At 55.7% G+C, this 17,172-nt stretch overlaps 1 protein-coding gene across 15 annotated transcripts; it reads right to left on the bottom strand.

The window, feature by feature from the left end:
* Window positions 1-12: 12 nt before the first annotated feature.
* Window positions 13-16,824, bottom strand: PDK2 (pyruvate dehydrogenase kinase 2). 15 transcript variants are annotated; one of them, XM_072747457.1, is made up of 12 exons: window positions 15,243-15,354; window positions 14,258-14,313; window positions 13,547-13,688; window positions 6,564-6,635; window positions 6,003-6,187; window positions 5,401-5,490; window positions 5,135-5,212; window positions 2,727-2,806; window positions 2,544-2,642; window positions 2,305-2,412; window positions 1,625-1,738; window positions 13-1,064 (listed from the first exon to the last, which is right to left on the bottom strand). In XM_072747457.1, the coding sequence occupies exons 3-12, from the start codon at window positions 13,612-13,614 to the stop codon at window positions 924-926; spliced, it is 1,035 nt and encodes a 344-aa protein (XP_072603558.1). In that variant the 5' UTR covers window positions 13,615-13,688; window positions 14,258-14,313; window positions 15,243-15,354; the 3' UTR covers window positions 13-923. The 15 variants fall into 15 exon arrangements, with proteins under 15 accessions (XP_072603558.1, XP_072603557.1, XP_072603553.1 ...); XM_072747456.1 differs by having other exon boundaries at window positions 15,263-15,334; XM_072747452.1 differs by having other exon boundaries at window positions 5,401-5,511; window positions 15,243-15,321.
* Window positions 16,825-17,172: the final 348 nt, after the last annotated feature.

Raw genomic sequence — 17,172 nt, 5'->3', positions numbered from 1 at the left:
GCCAGGCCACAGTCTCATTCAATCTCCTCTTTACTGTGGATGTCATGGTCATCATCACAGCCACGTGGAGGGGCACACAACTTTAACCCCTGTGTACCGAGGGGAAGGGTGGGGGCCTTTGGGGCTATAAAACTAGCTATGTACACAGAGCATTCCAGGAGAAAGCCACCCCAAGCACGTGCATGTGCAGGCACGGTGGGGGTGGGGGTCTGGAGCCCAGGTGGGACTGTGTTGGTGTGGGGCGGGCAGGTGGGCATTGTGCATGTGAGGACGTGCCAGGGAACGGCTTGGGAGACAGCTGGTCTCTGGGTCCTCCCAGGTTCCTCCACTTTAAGAGATTGGGGTGAGAATGGGCTCCTCCTAACCTTGACCTTCAAGCTTTGGGTGGAGGGAGAAGCTGCAGGACCAGGTACGCACCCAGGGGCCCAAGGGTGCAGCCCCTTTCTCTACCCAGGAATAGCCAGCCCCTTCCTAACGCTGATGCTGGACCAGGTCTGGGGTGCCTGCACGGGCTGGGGCAGGGGGTAAGGCCAGCAGGGTGTCCACTTGGAAGGCCCAGGCTGTGGAGGGCCGGGAAGGAGACCCAGGACCCCTGGCAGAAAAGTGGCAGCTCTGGTCTCAGGAGGAGGACTGCCATGGAAACACAGGTCTGGGATACCCCATCGGGTTGGAGACGTCCCCCCATCTGTAGGCCTCGCCCACAGAGACTGAACACCAGGGAGACCACCTAGGGGTCTCCATGGAGACAGAGATTGGCACTTAGGGGCCGCCACAGACTGGTTACCGCAGCGCTTTCCACAGAGACAGAAGCTGGTCATCAAGGAGAGCCCTCCCCCCACCTGGGGGGGCGGGGAGGGTCACCATGGTGGCCGGTTCCAGAGGCAACAGTCCATCCTCTCCAGTGCAGGGGGCTGGGGCGGCCCCTAGCTGATGCGGTACGTGGACGTGTTCTTCGGCTCTGTGCTGGGCACACACCAGTCACCGGCCTCCTGGATGGTCTGGTAGTGGCGCCAGGCTGACTTGTTGTAGACGGGCAGGCGTTCCACTGAATCCGTGGACAGGGCCTAGAGAGCACCAGGGTCAGCCTGTCCTGCTGCCCAGGGCCTTACCCACTTCTTGGTCAAACCTTTGCCCAGGGTGAGTTGTGGTGGTATCTGACCAGTCAGCCCAGCTTGGTGCCAGCCACTGGCTGAGACAACCAGCCCCGGCCCAGAAGGACCCATGGGGGGACCCGTCCTTTCCGTGTCTTGCTCCTGCACCTTCAGGAAAGCTACCCACTCACGAGGTCAGGGAGTTAGATGGAAGGTGGGCCGTGACCTTGAACAGGGTCACCAAGTTGGGGCCTCAGTCTCGCCCTGAGCTGAATGATAGGTTCTCTATGGCATCCCCCCTCCTTCTGGGTCTAAGGAGTCCAAGGCCCCCAGAACAGGGGGCTCAGCCATGGGCCACAGACTTCCTTAAACTGCCTGCCAAGTTGGGAAATGTCTACAGGTTGGGGAACAGTAGCTTTGCTCTGATTCTCCGTCTGGAGTCAGGAGAGGAGTGGAGGGCTGGAGAAGAAACCTAACAGCAGACTAACCTGCCAGCACCTCCTGCAAGCCAGGCCCTGCACCAGGACACTCACCTTGAGATAGATGACGGCGTCGGTCCCAAAGCCCTCCATGGAGAAGAGCTGCAGGTCTCCCTGGAAGTACTTGGCATAGAGGCGGGAAATGGGGAGCCCATACCCAAAGCCAGCCTACAGGGTGCGGGAGGGGGCAGGAAGGGAGCGTCATGAGGAGGCTGGTGCTGAGCCTTCTAAAGCAAAGGGACCAGTGTGCTGAGCTGGGGTCCGACCAGGGGAGTTCTAGAATCTTCCAGGGGTGAGGGAAACCAGTCAGATGGAGCCAGAAAGGCTGAACAGTCTCAGCTGGGGGGTGGCAGGAAGCGGGGATGGCATAGGAGCTCAGCCCTGGGAGCCAGTGGGTCTGGAAGGGTCCTGGGGCTTATGGGTCTCAAGTTCCCAAGCCCGGCCCCACCTGCTCTGCTGGGAATGAGAGAGGTGCTCATGAGTGGCATCTGTAGGCACTAGGGGGAGAGAGAGAGCTGAGGAAAGGTGACAGACCCACAGGTGTGTGTGTGGGGGTGGCAGATGCAAGGGGCCTGGACCAGAATAGGTGATTGGACACCACATACGGTCACACAAGAACGAAGACCATGGAAGGTGAGGAGGTGAGAGGGGAGGGCGGTGACGGTTTGATATGAAGAGCTGAGAAGACATGCATCCTATAGGAGGTGGGGGGCACTGGAGGAAAGCCATCTCACCAGTGGGGTCCCTCCAGTGCCTGGCTGGGGGGTGGGTGCTGTGGAGTACATGTAGCTGAAGAGTCGCTCAATCTTCCTCAGGGGGACTCCCCCACCTCGGTCACTCATCTGTGAGAGACAGACATGGCCTCAGTGCTCATGCCCCCTACCCTCTGACACCCCAGGGTCTTCTCTGAGCCCATCTCCTGGCAAGTCCCCACCCCACTGCTCTCTGGCTCCTGAATCAAAGGGTGACATACTTTGATGGACAGATCTTCCTCACCCAAGGCCACCATGACCTTGATAGGTGGGAGGACAAGGCTGGACTCGTGGCTTTCCACAGTTGCGCGCATGGCATTCTGTGGAGGGAAAGGCAGAAGAGACGAGTGAGGGTAGCCTGGCCCTAACCACCCCCCAACACCGCCGAGAACCATTCCCCTTACCTTGAAGAGTTCAAAAAGCATGTGGTAGAGGTGAGAGGGGACATAGACCATGTGAATTGGCTGTTTGGAGTTGGATGCTGCTGTGGAAGTCAAGACCAAGGATTAGGAAGTTGTCAAGAGGTCACCATTCAGCATTCATTGACTCAGCACCTAGCACCTAGCACTCAACCACCCATTTATCCTCCAACCATCTGCTGGGCCATTCATCTGGCATTTGTTCATCTAGCTATCCATGCATTCAGTGTCCGTTCAACCATCTATCCATACAGTATCCATCCATTATACAATGTCCGTCCATCCATCCGTTCATCCATCCATCCAACCACTATATCCATTCAACATCCACTAAGTCTTCTATCTACCCATCCAGGGTCCATTCAACCATCCAACTGTCCCTCAACTATGTATCTGTTCAAACATCTATCCTTCCCATCGACCCATTGATTCACAGAGTACAGATCCAGCCTTCCATCCATCCACTGTTTACCTAGCCCCTTCATCCATTCAAAAGGCACCTATCCAGCCTATATGCAGCCTACTAGCATTCACCTGGACACCAGAATCCCCTGGAGAGCTTTTTAAGACAGTGGGGAGAGGGGAGGGGTGCTGCACATGATCCCGACACCAGCACTCTGCCTCTCAAGGATCACTCTAGCCTGGAGAGCTTCTTGGTGTTAGGGCCTGCATGTCATTTCCTGTTGCCTAGCACAGGGCTTTGTAGCGGGAGCTCAATAACTGCAACGGATTAATGAGTGAAGGAATCTCAGGGCCTATACTGGGAGTGGTGCATGAAGAGGACTAAAATTCCGCCCTACCCTCTCAGAAATTAGTGTCTAGACAAATGCACAACTGACTTTTATGTTGCGTGTTGTACCCAGAGCGCATGCCAGGCTCCACGCTTGACCCTAGGGATACTGAGGTAAAGTGGCCTGTCTCTGCCCCCAAGTAATTTAGACAGTGCATTACAGAGGCACACCCCAGGAAGCTGGGTGCTCAACTGTGTTTTCTGGGAAATCTGGGAAGGCTTTTTGGAGGACATGGACTTGAACTGGGCCTTAAGGACGTGGGCATTGTGACTTCCAGGCATGAATCACCTCAGGTTTCTGGCGCACAGGCTGGGGATAGCAGAGCAGCAGGTAGGGGGAAGGGAAGGGTAAAGAAACTTTCAGATTCCTGATCCTCCTCTCCCCTATGCCCCTGGCTTATCAGTAGGTCCTGACCTCTCTACCTCCAAGATATTTATCAAATCTACCCCCTTCTTTCCATCACTGCTGACTGCCCCTCCCCTGGATTCCTCCAGTAATCTCCTAACTGGCCTTCCTGAGGTCTCGCCCACCCCCTCCAACCTCTAAATATTTTTATTTTTTATTTTTTTATTTTCTTTTTTTTCCTCTAAATATTTTTAGAACGTAAGTCAGACCCTGGCATCACTGGGCTTAGAATCCTTCAATGGGCTTCCTGCTGCACACAAAATCCCAGCTCCTGTCTGTGGCCCATGGGCCCTGCATGCCTCGGCCCCTGTCTCCAACCCCTCCCCACCCATCTCCCAGACCCCTCACCAGGTCCTGCTGGTCCCTGACCACCCAGCCCACCCAAAGTAGGACCGCCGCAGCCATCCTCTCCTATCCATTCTTCCCCTCCTCTTTTGTAATAGATACCCCCTTCCCCAAACTTCCAACAGGCACGTGGCCGCCCAGCTAGAGACTGAATGCCCAGCCTCCCTGGCAGCTAGGCATGGCCAGGTGACAGGGGAGTGACTGTCCCACCCCTGGGCCCTGCCTTCTACATCTTCTTCCCCTTCTCCAGCTGTATCTGAGACAGGAGGGTGGGTAGCCAGCTTTGACTATTCCACCCTAGGGGCTGGAAAGAGGGAGGCTTCTCTTTTCATTAAGCCACTGTTATCTGGATTCTGAAAAGGCAGCCAAACAAATATAAATAATAATATATAATAATCAATAAATATTATAATAATTATAATCATTAATATTAATAAATAATTAATAATATATATAATAATATAATAAACCCTATCGAATACATGCCCCATCCCTGTCATGTGACCTTGTCTTGTTTCCTCCCTGTCACTTGTCACCTTCTGAAATCAATTTGTTTATTATTTGTTCACTGGCTAACTGAAGCATTCCCCAACCTCCCTGGCATCAGGAATGTAACCTCCATGAGAATAGGAACCTTCCCTTGTGTGTTTACTGCTTAATAAATACTTAGCAAATAAGTTAGTAATAATACTGCTAATAATAAGTCAATAATAGCTCTGCTTCTGTCCCATCCAATCCTTTTCCTGACTCCTCATCTCACCTTCCTCTCTGAAGCCCCTTAGACAGACAGACAGACACACACACACACACACACACACACACACACACACACACACAGCCTTGCTCACTTACTATTGATCTCCTGGATCTCCAAGTCAGGAGAGGCCATGTAATACTTGTCACACAGGAGCTTGGCCATATCATAAGCATCTGAGAAAAGAGAAGGACATTTAGGGAATGGGGCTGTCCACCCAGCAGCAGTCCTCTTGGTACTGGCACGGGGCATCACCAATATTAAACCCAAGTGGACGAGTGGGGAATGGCTCATCCTCTGGCCAGGCAGCTTGGAGGAAGTCTCTGGAGCTCATCCGTGGGCCAGCATGGTGGGGACGGCTTACCTTTCACCACCTCAGAGACATTGCAATTGGGGTCAATGCTGCCGATGTGTTTGGGGTGGGCTGGGTTGGTGCTGCCGTCAAAAATCAGGGCTGTGGGGGGAAGGAAGGGTGCTGTTGGTGGGGCTCATCCCCTGCCCTCAGAGCTCTCCAACTCCACCTCTCTTCCCACCACTAGGGCCCCTCCATCCCAGACTCGGGCCATGTCTGGGCTGTTTGCAGACCTGAAGTGTTCCTCTCAGAGGGCCTCGTCCCCCACACAGCCCACATTCCATTTCTACTTCCTTTTGCTCCACCATTTAAAAATAATTTTACCATCCTGCCTCTGAAATTATGTGAGCATGAGGAACTTGTATAATTTTCAATTGGTTGTAATTTCTCAACAATCACAGTGAATACTCCGGATGAGGAAACTCAAAACAACAAACTATTTCTGAATACAACAGAGTTCTGACGAATACCACATTGAACACTTGGTAAGAGGCGACAGAATGTCGCATTCTGTAAGCGTTTACACCAATACACCTCAACCCTGCTGCCTGCTTCCTCCCCCCGTGGAACCAGGGATGCCCTTTCAGGTCCGGAGCCCCCTCAGCCCCGCTCACTGTGCTGGTTGATGAGCATGCGGATGGAAATGCGGCTGAGGTAGAAGCGGTCCAGAAAGTACTGGATGTTCTGATTGGAGACTGGGTCGTCGCCATAGGTGTCCTTGTACTCCAGCACGCCCTGTGCCATGGTGGGCACCACGTCATTGTGGCGGTTCCGGATGGTGACCAGGGCATCAGTGAACCTGCAGGACATGGCAGCTGTTGGGCCCAGGTGGGGCGCCCTCAGATGCATCCCCACTTCTGACCTCCTCCACGGGTATTCATTCACTCCACCCTTCCCAATCTGACGGACACAAGTGCGCTCCCCACTGTTTCCAGAGCCCACCCTGAGTCTCCCACTGCCAACCCAACAGCTGGGAGCTCTGCAGGAGCAGGAGCTTGGAACTCTCAATCAGACTCAGGGACATCAAGGCCAAGGGCTAACTTCCTCCTCAGACTAGATATCCTTGAGGCTAGGGACCATTTCTTTCATCTTCCTGGCATTTCTGCCTCTGGGCTGTGACCCAGTGCCCCTTGTCTGCACCTGCCCTTCTGCCCCCAACTGGGGCCCTCACTCACTGGCTCAGGGTACGATGGTCCTCGGGGTCCTTGTCCAGGAACTCCATGATGTCCAGGAGACTCTGGACATACCTGTGCGCAGGGGAGAAGGGGACATCACCTCAGCTCCAGGCCAAGCTCGGCCCTCTTCCCACCTGACTCAGCCACCCCCGCACCTGCCCTGCCCCTACCCTGGGCAGCAGCACACAGAGCTGCCCTGCTTGACAGGCTACGCCACACTTTTTCTCAATTCATTTCATCTGTATGCAAGTCTCCCTGACAACACAGTGAGTTATGTAAGAACATCGCTCATTTGCTGGTCCCCCTCATGGCACCTTTGCTTTGGAATCTAAAAATAGCAGCCTTAGGAGGGCACTGGAGATTATCCCATCCCCAGGGGCTCGTGGATTACTGACCAAGAGTTCACAGTAGGAGAAGCTGGGGCAAGTCACTTAACCTCCATGAACCCCTTCATGGAAACAGATCCTAATATTTGTCCTGTAAGGTTACTGTTGCATCCCATGGGGCACGGCTGGCAGAGTGGCTGGCCTAGGGCCTGTCACAGATGAGGGGCTCAGTAGCCTGACACTCTGGGCTGGGTACCAGGGGCTGTGCAATCTGCCCAGGGAACTGGATTTTAAATGGCAGGTGGGAAGGACACAGGACTGGGGCAGACATGCCCATCTCTCCACGGGTGGGGCTGGAGCCCACGGAGAACCAGGACAGCTCCTGCCACTCCAAGGCCCAGCAGGAGTGTGTGGCCCTCCTCTGCATGCCCCACCTGCAGGCCTGGTTGGCAGGCTGATTTCCCCAGAACCTGGGTAACCAGTGGAGTGGTGCTGGGAAACTCTAAACTTGGGGCAGCAGGGGGGCCAGCCTGTCCAAGGGGGTCAGGCTCACCTGTGGCAGCAAGACAGTACCAACTTAGAGCCACTGTCCCCCTGTCCCTATAAGCCAGGACCCCCACGGTTTCCCTGCTAACATGCCCAGGTCCACAGGTTGTTCTCCTGGGGAAGGCCAAAAAGCTGAGCCTGTCTCTGGTAGAAACACTTCAAGCCAGCAGGAAGGAGGGGGTGCCAAGAGCCCTGGGGCAGAGGGCTCTGTGGCCTAACAGTCTCTTTAGAAAAGGCCCCTCCAGGGCAGGAGCATCCCTGTGTCAAGGTGCTTTGACCTTGACAGGTAAGAAGGACAGCGATTAGCCCCATATTACAGGCCCCTCAAGGGAAGCCCAGAGCAGTCCTACATGTGGCTGGGAGGGGGAGTACTGAAGACTCAATCCTCCAGCACTCCTGCTGCCACGAAGCACTGGGTCTGCTCAGAATGCTCATCTCCATGTCCCTCAGGGTCCCTCTGCCCAAAATACCTCCCCCACGAACCGCTGCTCTTCCCTCTCTCGCTTCGGACATTAGAGGAGAGGGTGGGAGTGCTGGCTGGGGTGCTGGTTCTGCTGAGTCCCACTCAGGGGCTGTGTGGCCTGGGTAGGTCATGGAGCCTCTCTGGGCCTGAGTTTCCTCCTCAGGAAAGTAGAGGGTTTCGTACCTACCACTATCACTGCCCTTCAGTGAGGGTCAAAGGTGATAATTAGCACATTGCCCAGCATGCAGTGCGCACTCTCTAGACGTATGTCCTTGTTATGAATGGTGGTTTGAACATCGGTCCCAGTTGAGCGCATCCTCTGAGCCCCCATGAGACATCTGACACCCTCCCTCCTCTGGTCGTACTGAGCATTGGTTCTGAGTCTCGTTTTAATCAAGCTCTGGACAGCCACCATGCTCTGGATGGCAGGAATGGGGTGTCCCAGGCCTGGTGCTCCCTGCCAGCCCTCCCCACTTAGCCGAAGAGACCAGCTTCCCACCCCCCCCCCCCACCCCATCCCTGTAGCCCCAGCAGATAATCAGAGAAGCACTCCAAAGGCCTTGACTCAGGATCCCTGGAGAGGAATAACAGTCAGGCTTAAGTCACTCTTAGGGAGTGACTGCTAGTGCCTGCCTGTGCCCAGGGTCTACACAGGGTCTCCCATCCCCCAGCAGGCTTGAGGAGCCTGCAGTATTTCCCTTTTGTGTAGACAAGGAAACCAGCCCAGAGAAAGCAGGTGACATGGCCCAGGCCACACAGTAAAGGGCTGCGCCGGTATTCAAACCCATGTCTATCTGACTCCCAGTCCACATCACATGGCCAACTGCTCACTCACCATCTACACTGGTCCTAACGGTGCTGCGCCCAATGTGATGGCTGTCGCCAGCCTTGGACAGGGCTCAGCTCTGTGCTTGCCTGCTCCCCTAATACCCAGTGAGGTGGGTGTTCCTGCTGGCCCATTCTACAGATAAGGCAGTTACTGTACAGAGCTGGGCTTCTCGCCCACAGGCCGTGCGCCTCCAAATCCCTGCCCACCACACCCACGCCCAGGATTAAGCTTTAGGCCCATGATTCTGGGAAGGAGAGGGGGTTTGGGGAGAAAACCTGCAAGTGTGTAAGGCTGGGGAAGATAGAGCAAGGGGAAGAAGCCAAATGGAGAGTGGGGCCCAGAACCCCTTCCAAAGATGGGGGGTGGGGGTGGAGGGGGAGGCAGGGAAGGAAGGGGTAGGAGCTAGGAGGCCCTGCCTGCTGGGCCAGGAGGTGAAGGGGTGGGCAGAGTTCCAACGCAGGGGTAAGGCCAGTGCTGTAGCTATGGCACCACCACTCCAAGGCTGCCTAATGGACCCTAGGGAACAGCAGTGGGGCCTGGTCACACGGCCAGTGAAGTAGAGTAGGGTGCCAAGATGGACTGGCAACAGGTCCATGGGTATGGGGAGAGCAGCCAGCCTCAGGCCCTGGTCTCCTGGACTATGAAGCAGGGTTAGTTTAGAACCCCTGCCTGTGTCCCTCAGGCCATTCCTTCTGGAGAGTGGTCCCAGCTCTGCTCTTGGGAGGGAGAGAAGACAGGAAGGATCTTCCCAGAGGACGCTGACCCTGGCCTGAAGCCTGCGGAGGCTTGGCACCCCTGATGTTATCTGCAGGCAAAATCTGGTCCTAAAGGGAGAGATACTGGGGAAGGAGTGACATTGGCTCGTCGGCTGCCCACTGCAGCAAGGGACAGAAAAAGAACTGGGCTTGGACTTGGGAGGCCTGAAATGGCAGTGCAGTGAGAGATGTGGGGTTTACTTCCCCCCTCGGCCGGACAGAGCAGGCCCAGCAGGCAGTGGGGGCCCAACTGCCCCCGGCATAGGCTGCCCTCGGGAATGCCTGGGCCTGCTGACCTCAGCAGCAAATCAGACCACACAGGACTCCTGCCTTCTAGGGCTTTCTAGTCTGCCCAGAGCCCTGGATTTGGGAGGCAGGGGGTGGAAAGTGTAGAGAGGTGAAGGGGGTGTGTGCTTGGTAGTGTGTGTGTGTCTGTGTGTGTGTGTACCTTGCACTACTGTCCACAGCTATTGGGAATAAAGAGTATGAACAAGGCAATGGCCATCTGAGGGGAGGTGACAGATCTGTCCTGCACCTGGAAGCTGCTCTTTGGAGGGGTGCTGAGTGCAGGCTCTGAGCCAGGCAGACTTGGGTCCTGTGGCCAAGAGGCCACTGAACTGCTCAGGTCTCTGGCTCTAAAATGGGGTTCAAAGCACATCCTCAGTGTCAACGCTGATTATGGAAGGAGAGGCCAAGGGGTTTGGTGAAGATTTGACTCCAGCCCTGGTCCTGTGCCTGGTGTGGCTCGAGCCCTGGGTGCCTAGAGCCTCTACCATGGTGGTGGTTCTCTTCAAAGTCTATGGTTCCCACAGGGTGGGGATGTGGGTCCCCCACAGGCTGCATTTGGGGTCCACACTCCTCACCAACAGGAAGTGCTAGCTATACTGCCTCCTGCCCCTTTCCCTACAACCCCTGAAAGGCTCTTAGTGAGAGGAGTGACTCACTGTCATCTGATTCTACTCTGCAGCTCTCACTTAACACCTCCCCACACACGCTTTCTGGAAACACGCTCCTACCGGCTCCAGGCCCTCCTCAGGCTGGCTGTTTACCCTGCTCTATGCTCCAGCATCCCTAGCCGGCAAGCACGTTCCAGTAAGGTGAACCCTACTGTCTTGAGCACTTGCTGGGGGAGCCTGGCAACCTCTGATCCAGGTCACTGCCCCAGAACACAGCACTACTCCTCTCCCCTCACAAACGCAGCCATCAGATCACACAGCCTAGGCTGGAGTCCCAGCTTGCCCACCTGCTGCCTGAGTGATCTCAGACACATATTCTAACTTCTCTGAACCTCAGTCTGTTCATCTATGAAATGGAGGTAATGACAAGGCTTACGTCAGAAGGCTGTCGGGACAGCAATTGATTTAATACAGGGACATGGCAAGAAGAGTTCCTGGAGGATGGCAGGCCCTCCAGGTCTGTTTGCTTTCTCCATTGCCATCGCTGTGATGACCACATTGTCTAAGAGAACCTTGGCCACAGTCACAGATCTGTGGCCTGGAGGCACTGCCATCCGCTTGTATTGACAGTTCCATGCACTAACTGTGGTGTTTGCCCTTAGAAACAGAATGGAGCCCCATTTTACAGGTGAGGAAGCCAAGGCTCAGGGAGGCCAGAGGGTTTGCTAAGGATTAAGTGTCCAGCAAGCAGCAAAGTTGAGCCTCAAAGTCAAGCGTGTGGACACTGCCACCAATGGCCAGGGCTTCCTACTATCTTCCAGTCACTTCCAAAACAGGCTCCCTCCACACCAGGTCTGTCTGGTTGAAAAAATTTATCAGGCTTACTTAAAACCAGGAATGCTCAACTTGTCCACAGTGAGTCTTGCCTAGAGCCTCTCTGCAGCTGAGGAAAAACTCCATTAGCCATCAGCACATCTTATCGCTACTACTGCAAATAGCATTTGTACCAGACTTTTCCATTTTCCAAAGGGGAGCATTTGCTACTTACTCATCAGACTCTGAGGGTAGTGGCCCTCTTGCCGGGCTCCTTGGTGCGGTGTCCCCCCTCCTCTCGTGCAAACCCTACCCACCTGTACCACCTCTACATCCAAGCTGGCAATGGGCTCTCCTGGAAGAGGTCTGCACTCTCTCACAGGCGGCCACCTTGTCCCCATCAGAAAGTCCCTCCTCCTCTCAGACCTCACTCTCTTGCTGCAGCCCACGATGCCCATTCTCTGGAAACAACTTCAGCAGGCTTTGGTCAGTGCATCAGGACACTCCAGCAATTCCACGGCCTGTTCTCCACTAAGCTGAATCCACTGGGAAGTGTTTTCTCTTGTGTAACTTCACTCCATCCTGCTGTTGCTGGACATTTCCTCCCTCGAAGCTTGGAAATAATGACCAGCACAATCCCACACACATATAACTGATTTCCAGGAATGGCCTCTGCAGGGGCCTGGGGGTTCATGGGCAGTTAGGCAGCTCCCTGATCCCCCACACCCCAACACACATCCCCTGGCTCTCCTAGGAACACAGCGTCCAGGGAGGGGCCTGAGAGGGCCTGTCCTGGAGTCAGGGGCCTGCTGGAGAGGCAGCCAGGCCAGTCAGCCAAGCAGAGCTGGAGGAGGAGTGGGCAAACAGATGGCACCTTCTGTCTCCTCCCCGTGACTTCCCTACCACCCTGCAGTGGGAAATGCTGGTTGGCTCAGATGTCCTGGACCTCTGAGGGCCAGGGCCCAGCGGGGGGTGACCTGGTTGAGCTACAGGAATGCCAGGCCCTGCCCGTTCACAGCTCGCACCGAAATCGCTACAGGCACAGAGTGATGTTGTGGAGGCCCTCACTGGGCCCTGACCTGCCTCCACACCCTGGCACAAGCAGTTCCAAGGCCTGGAATGCCCATCCCTTCCTTCTAGGTCTAGGCTCACTCAGGCACCCTGTAAGGCCCAGAGACATACCACCTCCTGCATGCATCCATTTCAACTTCCCTACAACTCTCAGATTCAACTAACATTCACTGTGTGCCTACTATGTACCTGGCCTCCCGCACAAAACACTTTTCTTACCGTGTCTCATTAAGTCCGAGTAAGTCCTGCATATGCATATTCATGCATAGAAACAACACTGGAAGGGCACCAATAAAATCTTACCAAACTCTAAGTGTTTGGTTATGGGGTGGAAGGCAGTGGTTGGCATTCTCTTCTGTTTTTCTATGTTTTCCAAGTATCAAAGAGGACATGTTACACTTCCACAATGAGGAGGAAAAGAACCCCAATTTTGTTACTTTTAAATACTAGTTTGACTCTTAAGTAAAAGTAGCTCTTTAGCAGCTGACTGCTCCTACCACAATCCACCATCCTGGGCTCTCCGTTTACCCACCCTTCTGCTCCCCACAAGATCACAGGCTCCCCGAGGGTAGCCACTGCTACTGCTTTACTGTTCCCAGCGTGGAGCTGGGCTCATGGCAGGTGTAGGCCCCTGCTCCTGAATCCATAGGGAACCATAGCTATACCACACCATTGCCAGAAGAACTAGCAAAGGGTTTCTGCACAGGTGCCACCAAAGGCCAACCAGATTAACCATTTGCATGCCAGTCACACAGCAAACTCCTCTTTGTTCTTCATGTGACCAGCCGTTGGTTAATGTCATCTAGTTACCTAACCTGGGACAGAGTTCTAGAGTGACCTTTACAGAGGATTTTCTGCTGCTACTGCTGTGATTTTTGGTCTTTGCCCCTCCAAAGTTCTCGGGGGCAGGTACTGTGCCATCTTTGTGTCTGTTTTCCAACATGACTGGTAGCTTGGATCATATAATTTGAAAATTCATTTCTCCCTGTTTCTGTTTGTCTACAATGTTGCCTTGTTTTGGTTGGGATCCTGGGTTTCTGGAGAAAGAAGACTGGTAAGTATAGGGCTAGCCCACAGGCATGGAGGCTAGGAACTTTATCTCAGTCCCTGCTCTGGTTTAGCATTCCACTTGACCTTGGGCAACTCTTCAGCCTTTTAGAGCCCCTGTGCCTCCCCTCTGTGCCCATCTCCCTCAAGGCTGCCAGGAGCACAGAGATTCTGGGAGCCTAGCGGCATCTAGCAGTGGAATGAAAGGAAGTGCAGGGACCTGGCCAGGGGTCTCACCAGCTTTGGACCAGCTGCACCGAGGGTGTGCTCAGCACTCGGTCGGGAAGCAGGTTGATCTCCTTCATGATGTTGGCCAGGCGCACAGGCAGCTCCTGCCTGAGGAAGGTGAATGAGGTTTTCTCACAGGCATTGCTGGACCCTGGAGGGAGAGAGAGAAGTGAGCCAACAGAGCTGCAAACCACTGGAGCCAGAGGTCATCTCAGGGATCAGGACAATTAAATCTTTCATTTCCTAAGGGTTCAGAGAAGTGATCAGGGCACAGAGCCAGGCAGCTCTCCTAATCCCCTGCAGTGCTCCCACCTCCACACCACCCTGCCTAACCAGGCCTGGCCTTGTGTCCCCTCCCCTACCCCCTGCTGGCCTTCAACTGCAGGGGACAGGGCCACTTCCAGGCCTACCTGGAACCACCTCTGGCCTCAGTTACCTCACTTCTTCACTTTCTGTCTCTCTTAGCAAATACTTGCTTTGTGGAGTGGAAGGGGAGAGGTGGATCCGGGTGGTCAGAGGAGCCTGGGAAAACCATCCTTTCCCAGGTCTGGGCCTGGCTAAGGGATGCTATGTCTCGACCACAGCAGCTACAGGGGCCCAGTGCCATTTCTGGCCCAGTCCATCTTCACCCAGGCTGGTCTTGATGACCACTGTAGAGTTGTCCTTACGTTAATGCTCATGTGTGAGTCACACAGGGCCCAAGAATGAGAACCCAAGTACCTTGGTCCTTGGTCTGGCTTCAAGATGAAGATGGGGTGGTAGACTGAGGCCATGGCCTACAGTCAGAAGACCTAGATGCTAGTCTAAGTTCTGCTTCTGAGCCTGCCACCTAGGGCATGTGACTACCCTTCTGAAGATCTCTTTCCCCCAAGGCACTACAAGTGGACCAAACTCTACCGTGAACCCCACCTGGCCCATTTATATAAGCAGGGTCCAGTTTAAACCGGACAGCTACTGGTGGCTAGGAATGGGCCCTGGGGGCTTTCCTACTCTGGAATAGCTCAAGTAGGGCAGGGGGACAGGCAGACAAGTCCTGGGGAACAGGGGCCCTCTGTCCTACTGTCACTTCCCCACCCCCTCCCATCAGTGACGCAGCTGTAACTTGAGCCAGGCACTGTCTCTTCAACTCCTAAGAGACCTGGGCACCCCCTCCTAATCCCCAGCTGGCACCGTGGAAATACCGCGTAGACAGACAGGGCCCACACAATGCCTGTTTCAGTGGCTACATTGGCACAGCCTTGCTTCTGCTCCAGAGGCACCCCCAGAGCGTTGCTGGTGGGTGATCCTGGCCCAGGAAGCTAGGGGCAGCCAAGGCTGCCAGCCTCCTGACTCCACCTCATGGTGCTCCAGGCCTGCGCCCAGTTGGGGACAGGAAGCCAGGCCCAAACAGATTTGCTCTTCAAGTGTCCTTGCCTACTGGGCCAGCTGGGGCCAGCTCCTTCAGTGGGTCGAGGTATACTGATCATCGACCTCCTTCCTGCTGACATTTTCTGAAAGAGCGGGGTCCCCACCTGACCCCGGGGTGCCCAGCCCAGCCCATATCTCCTTCCAGATGTCTGCATCTACTAATCTTGCCTTGTTACTCCCACCAGCATCCCCACCCCATTTCCTCTCCATCTCCAGACTCTTTGAGTCACTAGGACAACCACCATTAACCATTTTTGTCTGGATATACCCCACTCCCTTCTGGCCCTAACATCACCACCTTGCCTGGGTGTCCCTTACTCTGCAAGACCTCTGCACAGTCCAGCAAGACACTGGGACCCCTCCTTCTCAGTGCCCCCACTTCCCACTGACAGCCGGGTAGAGAGTTCTCCCCCAGGGTACCTTAACCCTTTCAGGGCCGGCCCCTGCCCCACCCCACGCCTTAACCCTTCCCTGCCTGGACCCCTCCCAGCAACCCTTCCCAGTCACGCAGGGCCTCTCTTCTCCGCGTTGATCCTTCAAGACCAGGGTCTCCCTCACTCACCGCCCCCCTGCGCCCCGCTGGCCCCCAAGTCCAGCCGCCACCCCACCCCACCCCCCGCCCACTCCCTACCGAAGTCCAGAAACTGCTTTATGGACAGCGGGGACGGGGAGAACTTGCTGAAGTGCTCGATGTACTTGGGCGCCCCTGCGAGGGACGCATTCTTCAGCAGCGCGCGGACCCAGCGCATGGCGGCGGCGGCGGCGGCGGCGGCCGCGGCTCGGGCTCCGGCTCGGGCTCCGGCTCGGGGTCCGGTCCCCCCCGCGAGCGGCGCGGCCGCTTGGCTCGGCTCGGCTCGGCCCAGCCCGGCCCGGCCCGCACACGGGACCCGCCGCCTCCTCCCCGCCCCGGCCCGGGCGGTCCTCCCCGCCCCGGCCAATCGGCTTGCCGCGGCGCCCCGGCGGCGCCAATGGGCGCTCACAAACAACCCGGGCCGAGCCAATCGCCTCTCGCCCCGGCACGTGGCTTCCCCTGGGCCCGCCCCCTTAACCCCGTCCTCGCCCGGGGCGGCCTGTTGTTTTCGGGAGGCCGCGCCGAGAGTCCGCCTCCCGCGCGCTCGCTCCGCCCTTCCCCCCTCCCGGCCGAGCCCCGCTCCACCCCAGGCTCCTCAGACGTCGGTCGCTCTCCCTGTCCACGTCCTCTCCCGCGCCCCCCGCCCCCAGATCTCCGGGACTCGCCTTCCCTGAGATCGCCTGGGTAGCTTTCGACGAATCCCTTCCCTCCCGAAGGGACCTGTTCCAGCTGTTCTTGCCCGCTTGCGCTCCCTGGGGGGACGGGTCACTGTCATCCAGACTGGGAAAGTTTGCAAACTTCGGGGTCAGGATGCACGCCCGTGCTAACCCTCCGTGTAGACATGCCCCCAGCACTTCCACAAAGATCCAAGCGGCTCCGGAAAACGCGGCGCCCAGAGTCGAAACCCCAACGCAGGCCTGGCGCGGTGGGGGCAGTCTAACATCGGTGCTGGGAGTGCAGTTCTCCACACTTTAATTATTCTCTAATCATTTGACCTTAGAAAGCGACCATCTTCGCACTGGGGTTCCTTAGAGAAAGGTCCTGGCCGGTGATCTGCGCTGGGGACCTAGGAGCCATTCCTGCGCCGGCGTCCTGCGCTCTCTCGCAGGAAAGGAGCGCGGGTTCTTGCGGTGGAACGTGGTACGTCCTGACCCCCGACTTTCCCTTTGATGTCCCCCCTTCTTCACTGTTCACTCCCTGGGCCGCACTGACCAAGTGCCCGGTATGTGCTGGGCTTTGCGCTGAGAACAGGAAAACCACAAAGGATAAGGAAGTAGTTTTTTCCCTCAGCCATTTGTTTTCCCAGTTTGGGAGGTAGCTGCCTAAGTAAATAAGTCGTTACTGTGTAACAGAATGTGATTACGGTCAACACCGAGCTGTGCCCAAGGCTTTGCCACGGAAGGGACTCTTAACTGAAAAACAGCCTATGTACCAGGCACTGTTTGCATACATTATCTCCTTTAATTCTCCAGGTGTCTCTCTTGTGCTTTATTATCCCCATTATATAGATAAGGAAACTGAGGCTCAGGGATCATTCTCAAAAGCAAATCTGAACTTGTTTACAGACTTTTTCAGGGGCTCTCTTACTGGAGGCTTTCCAGCTCTTGCACGATCTGCTTTGGCTTAAGTCTCCAGCCTCCTCTCTCCACGTTGCCCT

The sequence above is a fragment of the Vulpes vulpes genome, chromosome 2 (assembly GCF_048418805.1).
Source record: "Vulpes vulpes isolate BD-2025 chromosome 2, VulVul3, whole genome shotgun sequence".
Taxonomy (NCBI): Eukaryota; Metazoa; Chordata; class Mammalia; order Carnivora; family Canidae; genus Vulpes; species Vulpes vulpes.
The sequence above is the reverse complement of the archived record's forward strand: the minus strand, read 5'-3'. Positions and strand labels throughout refer to the sequence as shown.

Bases quoted from the DNA above. Each gene is read 5' to 3' on its own strand.
- PDK2 (XM_072747448.1), bottom strand. From the start codon at position 15,693: ATGCGCTGGGTCCGCGCGCTGCTGAAGAATGCGTCCCTCGCAGGGGCG. The intron at 6,636-13,546 runs GTGAGACCCCTG...CCCTGCGCACAG, and splicing joins GTGCAGCTGGTCCAAAGCTG to GTATGTCCAGAGTCTCCTGG. The intron at 5,512-6,002 runs GTGAGCGGGGCT...CCCCACCAACAG, and splicing joins CATGCTCATCAACCAGCACA to CACCCTTCCTTCCCCCCACA.